Source organism: Epinephelus moara, chromosome 24 (genome assembly GCF_006386435.1).
Source record: "Epinephelus moara isolate mb chromosome 24, YSFRI_EMoa_1.0, whole genome shotgun sequence".
Taxonomy (NCBI): domain Eukaryota; kingdom Metazoa; phylum Chordata; class Actinopteri; order Perciformes; family Serranidae; genus Epinephelus; species Epinephelus moara.
Window position 1 is genome coordinate 35,522,459 of NC_065529.1, and position 9,646 is coordinate 35,532,104.

General features: G+C 41.3%; 1 protein-coding gene across 2 annotated transcripts; it reads right to left on the reverse strand.

Annotated features, from left to right (window-relative positions):
- Nucleotides 1–235: 235 nt before the first annotated feature.
- On the reverse strand, nucleotides 236–9,482 carry tbc1d20 (TBC1 domain family, member 20). Of its 2 annotated transcripts, none has more exons than XM_050037235.1 (8): nucleotides 7,922–9,482; nucleotides 7,457–7,642; nucleotides 7,185–7,265; nucleotides 5,258–5,444; nucleotides 4,905–5,006; nucleotides 4,068–4,209; nucleotides 3,463–3,641; nucleotides 236–3,251 (listed from the first exon to the last, which is right to left on the reverse strand). In XM_050037235.1, the coding sequence occupies exons 1-8, from the start codon at nucleotides 7,971–7,973 to the stop codon at nucleotides 2,987–2,989; spliced, it is 1,194 nt and encodes a 397-aa protein (XP_049893192.1). In that variant the 5' UTR covers nucleotides 7,974–9,482; the 3' UTR covers nucleotides 236–2,986. The 2 variants fall into 2 exon arrangements, with proteins under 2 accessions (XP_049893192.1, XP_049893191.1); XM_050037234.1 differs by having other exon boundaries at nucleotides 7,916–9,482.
- Between the last annotated feature and the right edge of the window lie 164 nt (nucleotides 9,483–9,646).

Sequence of the window (9,646 nt, forward strand, 5' to 3'; positions counted from 1 at the left end):
AGCGTAGAGATGAGCCGTACTGAATAAGCTGACTCTACGTCCTAAAATGGCCAATGTGTCCATTAAAAACTGGTTTTGAAGGTTGAGATGGATCTTCCTCAGTTCTGAAAAACCTCGTTGCTGTAAAATAGTATTTAGTTGTAGGCTTTATGGTGGGAATCATTATACCAGTGTACTTTACTGTCACAATATTGACGTTATTGGGTACATATAAATAACTGTCCAAACAAATCCATTGAACATTTTCACTCTAGTTTATTAGCATTCTCTTGTACAACTTTACATTAGTATGACAGTTTCATTATAACAAAATAAACATAAAAGGCAAATAAATCATTTAGTGCAATGACAGTAAATGAAAACTGAGTGCAGATACATGGTGCATTTAAATACTGCTGAACAACTACAGTCTCAAGAACCTCACGAGCATCATTGGACATGTTCCAGATCACCTTTAATGTCTTCAGTTTGCAGATCCCTGACCAGCTGAAGCAGTGTTTCACTACAAAGGCAATAAACCAATCAACCGTAATAATACGAATGGGATGCCCGAGTATTCAGTTCCTAAAAAGGCAACGACTTCTCTCAACATGTCAACTGACGTGACTATTTCTAGTTGACTGGTTGTTGTGCCGTACAATGTAGGTGACCTCGAACTAAATCGATAATTCTGCAGATTTTCTGTTAAGCAACATACATCATAAAAATTACAGACGTCCCCGATTCACCATCTTAGAATGAAGTGCTCTGACAAACTATTCGCTATGTATTTACTGATAAGACTTGGCTATTCAGGCAAGTACCACACCACTAAAACCTAAGCGATCCTCTGTTACTATGAAAATGTGATTGAGTGAAAATGACTGGAACGTTGGATTGAGCTGGACCGTCTCTGAAATGTGTATGCTAAGCAATCCAACCAACTAAATGGCATGTGTTAAAGCTAAATTCATGTTTAAAACAAAAACCTTGGATAGTATGAGTTTGAAGGCTCAGGTGCTTTCTTTTCTTCCAGAGATGAGCACCCTTACATCAGGAGTGAGAAAAGCACCTATCTAAATAATCCTTCAGTGATTTTGTAAAACTAATGCCGTCAGTGCAAACTGGGTCCCCCACTGTGCCAACCCAAAGAGTATCTACTTCATTTACTTGCTGTTTATCCCAGCTCTGATATTTTCTGTTACTAGGCATTAAGTGAGTGTGTTGCTGAAATATGAGGAGAGAGTTAATCATCTACTCCAGAAAAAGTGACGCAGAAAACATATGCTAGTCATCAGGCGCCATGAAACACAGACACATTTTTAAGGTTGTGCTACCGAACAATTCAATGAGTAAGTAACTGGAGAGCAATTTCGATATGGTCGAGTTTTTACTTCCTGGACATTGAAAGTTGTACTCTATTCTGCAGCCTATTCCTCAGATGTTTAGGGATACAAAATGGTGTCTCAGGCAGGCTACATTGATAACAATAACATTTTGTTTAAAACTTCCTACAGGTGACTTTAGCTGACCGCAACCATGAGCCAGAATTAAAATATGTAGTCAAGGGTGGCAACTGTTGACGTGTTTTAAAGGTATACTATGCAAAATTTTCCTGCCATAGTCTGGCAACCTGTCCGTGATGTACCCCGCCTCTTGCCCAGTGTCAGCTGGGATAGGCTCTGCCCCCATGCGACCGCTAACAGGATACGCGGTTACAGAAAATGAACGAATAAATGAAGAAAAAAAACGTTCTCTGCCTGTATTCTTAATTTTTTTGCTGTTGTCAGGACGTTTTTGGGCGTGTAGCCCTCTGCCAAAAACAGCGCAGGTGAGGTTGGGACTTTATAAAAATGTAGCAGCATCTATAGTAGGAGGAAGCTACAAAAGAAAGAAAAAATGCAAATGTAGCGAGGCAGAACGCCAAGCAGACAAAGCTTGTCCCAACTAGTGTGAATCTGAGGTTGGCTTTCACATTGTAGGAGAAGATGGGGATGAAGAGGTACGCAGAGTTGGCCTGTTTTGTGTTTGAAAGGTAGCATAAAGGTAGTGAACACCGATGGTTAGCTTAGTTAGCTCGCCAAAGTTTAGGCTTCTCCATTGCAACAAATGTAACGTTCCTACAATGGTACAGTAGATTGCAGTGTAAGTACAAGCACTGTAGGGGGGAGGGGACAAGTCTGATTGTTGTGTTTACGATAGTAACCAACAATTCTTGCATAGTATACCTTTAAAGATACTCAACCCCAGAAAGAAAGATACTTTTCTTGACTAAAAAGGTTTATTCGAACAACTTTAAAGGGGACAAAATGAACTAAAACATAATAAAATGACGACCTTAAAAAGCGCCTGTGTGTCATGAGCGTATCTCTTTACAGCCGCTAACATACCTATAAATTAATAAACTGTAAATCATACAAAGAGAGGATTCTAACAATCCTCGATTTGGTCTCAGTCCAGGTATCAAATAGATAACAAATGGGTTGCGACCACGCGACCGAACAAACACACATACACACACACACACTCTCATACATTCACTCCAGCTCTCTTAATTGGCAGCAGTTTCAAGTGTAGTGAGTCCACCAAGCTTTCAGCATAAATCTCTGTGAGCATAACTCAATACCAGATAATACCAAATATAAATAAACTTTGATAATGACACCGTCAGTAATAGTTCTTAGAAAAACAGTCTCTTCATTATACAGGATGGACGCTTCATTTCAGAACACCAGCAGTTGTTGCTGTTACACTGGTGCACGCTCTTTAGGAGTCATAAAAAGGACCTTCAGCTGGAGCCTGAGAAGCCCTACATAGGATGTAAAGACGCATCCTAGGAGACGAGAGAGGAGCGTTAACTGGTTCAGTTTACAGAGCAGACTCCAGACAGTGTTATCGACTGCAAGGTTTGTGGTTTCATTAATTAAAGGGTTCTTGGAAACAGACCCACCAGCTAGATACAGTCAAGCACAGATACGGTGGAGTGCTGGCTTTAAAGAGGAGCAGTTCAAGGAAACAGGTCCAGCTTAGGGGCCCACTCCAGGGCAGTGTTGACCACAGCGAGAGCCGCTGCCCCTAAAGCCACGGTGAGACCCATGACGGCCAGTCGAACAAACCGCCGTGCCGCTGAAGGTTGGGCCACTGCCACTACTGCGTTCGCAGCCGAGCTCTCCAGCGCGGCCTGTTTCTGTCTGCGTCGGCGACGGAGAACAGAGTCTGGCCGCTGTTGCGTGGACGCAAGGTCAAAGTCCTTAAAGGTAGAGGCTGCCATGCTTAGGAGGAAACGAGACAGATACATAGAGAGAGACCAAGACAGACAGAAAATAAAAGTGTTAATTAAAAAGCAGTGAGCAACCGGAGCTGAGAAGTACAAGAAAGTGAATGTGAATATTACTGCGTTTAAGTCAGGGTGCAAACGTAGTGGCAGAGAAATGACAGGTAGCATCTGTGAAGCCAAGGTGAAAACCCTAAGGAGTTGAGTACCTGTCATGTGAAGCAGCCTCTCTGGCCAGTTCAGAAGGAGGGAACTGGACAAAGAGGTCTCCTGCTCGACTGATGAGTGTCTCATAGGGCAGATCCTGAGGAATCTGAGACAACAGATGATGAACCATGGCCATATCGCACTCACACTCCAACACCTCCTCTTCTCTGTACAGTACAATCTGCAACGCCAGCACCAATAACACATACAGGCACATGTGTTATTACACTTCAGAACACCTTTACCTCTTTAAATGCAGGAAAAGTTAGGGAGTAATCGCATCCTGGCAACCTATACGGTGTCATCACACAACTCTCACAACTCTCACATTCTAACAATTCTACACAATATGTCTTCAAGCTATCACAAAGGCTTCTTGCACAGTGAAACTACTATGTGAGGTATGTAAAGCCTCAAGCAAAGAAGAACAACAGGGTAAAGGGTAACTCCTGGCTTCTGACTCACACATCAATAAATGTAGCTCTTACAAATGCTCTGGCCTATAATTAACTCAGCAGACTGGGCTGCACTGCTGTAAATGAAAGCTGCGTTTCTAAATCAGTCCGTCTGAACTGCAAACTAAGAGTGCTGATTATAGGAATCTCACCACAGCAGCAAAATAGATGGGCATCAGTGGATGGCAGGCCAGGAAGAAGTCATACAACCGGACGACGTGGCGGAAGTCTGACAGGACGTGGCCGAACCAGGTGATCAGCCAGCTGAGAGCGAAGACGGTCCCCACTTCAGCCCTGAGAATCAATCCATACATGAGATGTTAGCTTTAATATCAGCGCACAAAACTGTAACATGCACTCATGCTCCACTTCAGCGACAACTATAGCATTCATTATTAAAAATTGGGATGCTAATGGATCTGGAAATGAAAGATATAGCGGGCAGCAGCGATGTTAGCCCTCCGAGGGAAGGACTTAACAGCCTGTGTTGTTAAGTCTTTAAAGACGTAACTTGAGCTGTCATAATAGGATCAGTATGCTGTAAGTGCACAGTCACCCTTCTCTTTCACTTGCAATAGTACCATCTTTTGATGTGTGCATGCTGAGGTTTAAAATTAACCTTGTTTAAAACACTTGGGGGAAGATCTTGACAGGGATGGCACAATTCATAGGATTCATAAAGAGCAATATTGCTTCAGACAGAAACAAACTAAAAGATGTATTCATTTAGGACAGCTGACACTGGTGGGAACAATTTGTAGAGCAGATATAAATGGTATTACATTTCATAACCGTAGGGAAAGCTGTGTTGGGTATGGGGCCTTTTAATATTCTTACCGTTCTGCCTTAATTATAGCAGCCTTACGCTTCCAATTATGTTCACACTGCGTATAAAATGGGGGTGGATTTTTCATTTTGGAGAGATTCATATCTCAGAGACAGATAGTAATTTGATTTGGCCTGTTAGCAGTAAAACAGCCGAGTCTTACTGCTGCATGAAGTCGTGCACCTCAGGGTTGACCCTCTCGATGATGGGCATCAAATAGTTGAGAATGTGTTTTGTGTTGTCCATGGTAGGATCCATGAAGTCCCTGAAAACGAGGATAAAACAGAGCGTTTCGGAGTGCACAATAGACCACTGTTGCCGGAGGAGAACGGGGGAGGAAGGGTATTTTCTATTCTGACATTTGGATGCTTAACAGAGAAAGGCAAACTGAGGAAAAAGGAGGCAGAGTCAGTGTTTCCAAGGGGTTGGAATTACCTGCCGGCACAAAAATGGTCTACTACATGTCGCAAATGACGAATAAGTGAGTAAAAGAGCTTGCGTATATGCAAGAAGTACCTGAGGTGGTGTGTGGAGAGCTTTTCCACAAGAGCAGTTGCAAGGCGCTCTCCCAGGACCAATAGGAAGGTGACAACAATGTCATGGTATCCTTGGTAGTAGTGCAGCTGGGGATTGCGTTTCAGAACTAGGAGGATGATGTCAATTAGCTCTTCCTGGAGACCCTCCCTCTGCTCATCTGGCATACCTATACAAGTCCATCCAACATGAAATACAGTTGTTAGTTTATATAGGTTTTCGGTATGCTACTACATCACTCTGTGAATAATAAATATCAGAGCTGTAGCAATACCAATTCAGTCATGATGTGTTCATGAAAAAAACAGTGTTGTATTGTACTCCTGATTCAAATAGAAGATAATCCGAGTATCTTTATTTGACAGTCTGGGTATTGGCAGTGGTGACATGGACTGGCAAGGATTCCAGTAGTGCAGAGTTCACAGAATGTTTGCAATCTAAAAAGCACTCTCCTGAAATTTTGTCTGTGTGCCAAGTTGACAAACAGCAAAAAGTAGCAGTGACAGCAAGTCGTCACGAGGCTTTGACGTTGCATTGATCTGGAGGATAATAAATTTAGTTTTTTTTAAAGGTGGGTAATCTGCAGAGGCAAATGGAAGGCTTTATCAAAGAGATAAAATTACTCTGTTAATACTAAGTCTCAAAAACACTGCATTTGTCATTTATGTTGAACTCAGTGTAATACCACTAATTATCAAGTTCCAATTGAAAATGAACATCTCTACCCCTGAGGAAACTAGTTTTCTTTCTGGTTCAAAGACAGTGTAGAAATTATAAGTGACAATACAGGATATTCAACACATTTGTAAGTCAGAACTTCTAGATTTGAAGCTCATAGAGCTGGGTATCGTTTTAAAAATAATACGATATCAGTGCCAGTACCCTTAAAGTGATACCAACACAAATAGAGTACTTCATTTGCTACCTCTTCTTACTACTTTATTTGATACGGTCATGCAAATGAAAGCATTCAGTTGCGTAAAATGCCACCAGACACAATAGGCGTGTAGTATAGCTCTACTCTCAAACGTTTTAATGGCATGTCAGCACGCTCAACCATCAACACTGCCAAATACACCATGCTCGACTTGACCAGACCACAGAATGAAGAGGTTGTAGCTGCTGCAGTAATGTGCCAATCACATGCGGCATTAAATCGAAGAACGCTTGCAGTGCTTGGCTGCGAGCAAAACCATACAAACTGTTTTTCTTCCTTCTAGATCTGGATACAAAAAAGATTAAATGTAGGTCTTGTTTGACGAGGGAAGTTTTGATACTACTTGGTGCACCACAGCTGGGTTATGTGTGTTCATCTGTGGGTGTATCAGTGTCAGGGGTGTAACACTCCATCGATCTGGATCGATATCTCAATTCAATGATCAATGATCAAATATCATCGACGCAAAGTGGAAACGTCGATCGATAACGTCATCTCTAGGATACGCATTCATTTTGAAAGTCTGTCATCGTCAAACAGCAGCAGCAGCAGCCGAGAGAAAGATGATGAAGATGATAATGTTATTTACTCGCTATTTACTAGCTACTGTCAGTAGAGGTCGATTAAGGTAATATTTCCTGCACTTACAAGTTTAAAATTACTTAAAGTATGTGTATTGTTTGATCTTTTTTGGCCAAAGGCAAAAAAGAAAGGGATAGCATCCTCTTTTGTAACCTGTTGCGTTTATATAGGCAGATGATATCGTCTCATATTGATCACAGGCCCCTGAATCACATCAAATCCAAACTGTATCGTGGCAGACTTTGAGATATCTGCAAATATCGTATTGTTGTCCAAAGAATCAATATGATATAGTATCATGATTTACACCCCCAATCAGTGTTATACACTTAAATATACACAGCAAGGCTTCATGAAACAGTTCTCTGTGCAGGTATGGGTTCTACTCACCAGGTGGGAACCTCCGGAGCGAGCGCTGGACGTCCAGCAGCACCTGGTTGTAGTCCTTGTTATTCTCCCGCTCTACCCTTTCTGTAACAGACATGTCACCATCAGCATTGCCACACACTTGTCAAATACTGTATGTGTGGGAGAGCCTACACCTGCTTGGGCTCTGTTTATTAACATGAGTCATGCATATTGGGAAAGGGAACTGTGTGCAAGGGCAAGGGCAATTAGTAGTCTGCATTGCTCTGTTTGTGTATGAGAAGCTGACATAATACCTGGCTCTTGCTCCAGGACTTGAGGAGGGACGTTGAGAAGCCGAGGCCAGACTTGACAGCGTATCTCATCAGTCAGCAGACCTCCTTCACTAATGGCCATCCTCCTCAGAGCTGCCACATCCACTGGATTCACACTGAGGGCCTGTGTGATGTCCGCGATTTTCCTCTTCCGCCTGGTGTCCCAGTCTGAGACACACAAACACCGAGTCCGAGCAGCCAGTTAGCCTGTGCTCACTTTGATCCTGACCAACTGAAGAACAATTAACGGAAACACTACATGCAGCTACCAGCAGGCAATACATTTGCGGTGATTGTGGATGACAACTCCAGTTACAGATACAGGCGATCACGTTTTAGACATTATACAGTCTTTGGAGGCTGCTCACGCTGCTGAAACATCCCAAACATCTCATCTCCCACAATGAAGACAGCTAACTAACATGCCGTAACGTTACTCACCATTACCTTGCTTCCCATTCACAGGTGACGAGGCACCTCCACTTCTGGATTTACTCATATTTTCCTCCACTTCTTGATGTGTCCTTGTTAGATTGCATTACTGTCCATCCTCTCTTTCTTGGCTAACCTTGATTTAGCCCTCCGTGGCTGCCAACTGGAAGCTAGCTGTCTAATTAGCAAGGCCAGCCACACAAACACGGCCCGATAGTTAGCTAGCTACTCAGTGTTAGCTTATTATCAAGCTAACACTACGTTACACCGCCCCGGTTCCGAAACGGCTACTTCCAGCGACACAGCCATCGTTGTCCGGATTACTGTCAATGTGGTCAACAACTAGGAGACGCTGTTTAATGGCAATGCGTTTAAAGCGGTGAGAGGACTACATGTTTACACTGACGGAAGCCGCAGATAGGATACATCAGCTCTAGCTAGCCTCCCTTCTCAGACAGAATGATGACGTAGGCCAAGATGATTGTTATGGGAGGTGACGACGAGGAGGCGTCTACCTCCTGGGTGTGTCTATCCCATATCCTTAGAAAAGAACCTTAACACATACATGTTGACATATATGTTAATTCTAGTCAAGATTGAAAATAACGTAGTATATCATAAAACTTTTTTAATTTTGTAAAGTTCCGTACTCATAACAGGAAATAGTCATAAACCAAACCGACTTTCTTGCACTTTATTAATAAATTTCAACAATATGGCAACATTTGATCAAATATTCAGAATATAAAAGCTATTATAAGGCATATTTCTCTCTCCTGTCTCACCTATAAACTTAATGGTAACTGAATTAGCCATTGAAGGGCTTCCGTTGTCACTTGATCCACTTTAACTGCTGACAAAGAACGTAGGGCAACTGAACTGACCGTGACGTCGACAACAATAGTGGCATCTCACATCGTATGTGTATCACTCCGCCAAACTTAATCATAACTCCCAATACCTGCACGACTCTCAATACGTGTGCGATATTAAATAGTTCCAAATTTAACGTAAAGAGCAAAATAAAATATGAATGTAGGTAACATTAAATTAACTAGATGCAAAATAATGTACAGTGAAAAACAAGACATCTACTGGACACTGGACAACAACAAAAAGCAGTTAAAAATAACTATGTTTTTGCAGATAGATATCAATTGATGGTTGATTGATTAATCTATTTTCATTTATTTAACCTTTATTTAACCAGAAAAAACTCTTGACATAAGTTACGGGCAGACAGCATAGAACAAGAATACAGAATAAAAATATACAGCTCTAAAACAAGCAACATAAAATAAGATTACTCCAAAGAAAAGCCAAAAAGTATGTTAATAAAACAAGCAACATAATCAGAATCAGAATCGGTTTTATTGCCAAGTACGTTTTCACATACAAGGAATTTGGCTTGGTAATTGATTGAAAATTAATTGAAAAAAGAGTAAAGGTATAAAAAGGAAATATTATAACAATTAAATATAAAATCTGAGTGCAAATAATGTAATAATAATAATAATAATAGTAATATGAAAAATATGTACACTGTAAACATGAATAAGGTGCCCAAGTGTGCAAATAACAGTTGTGCAAAATGAGATTACTACAAAGAAAAGCCAAAAAAGAGTGTTAATAAACACTAAAAATGAACCATAAAAACACAAAACAGCAACTGCACATGATGACAAAGACTAGCTAAGACACATCCTGACATTAGCATATACATATATATATATATAAATC

Bases quoted from the DNA above. Each gene is read 5' to 3' on its own strand.
- tbc1d20 (XM_050037234.1), bottom strand. From the start codon at position 7,973: ATGAGTAAATCCAGAAGTGGAGGTGCCTCGTCACCTGTGAATGGGAAG. The intron at 7,266-7,456 runs GTATTATGTCAG...TGTCTGTTACAG, and splicing joins AGTCCTGGAGCAAGAGCCAG to AAAGGGTAGAGCGGGAGAAT. The intron at 5,007-5,257 runs GTACTTCTTGCA...CCTCGTTTTCAG, and splicing joins CTCTCCACACACCACCTCAG to GGACTTCATGGATCCTACCA.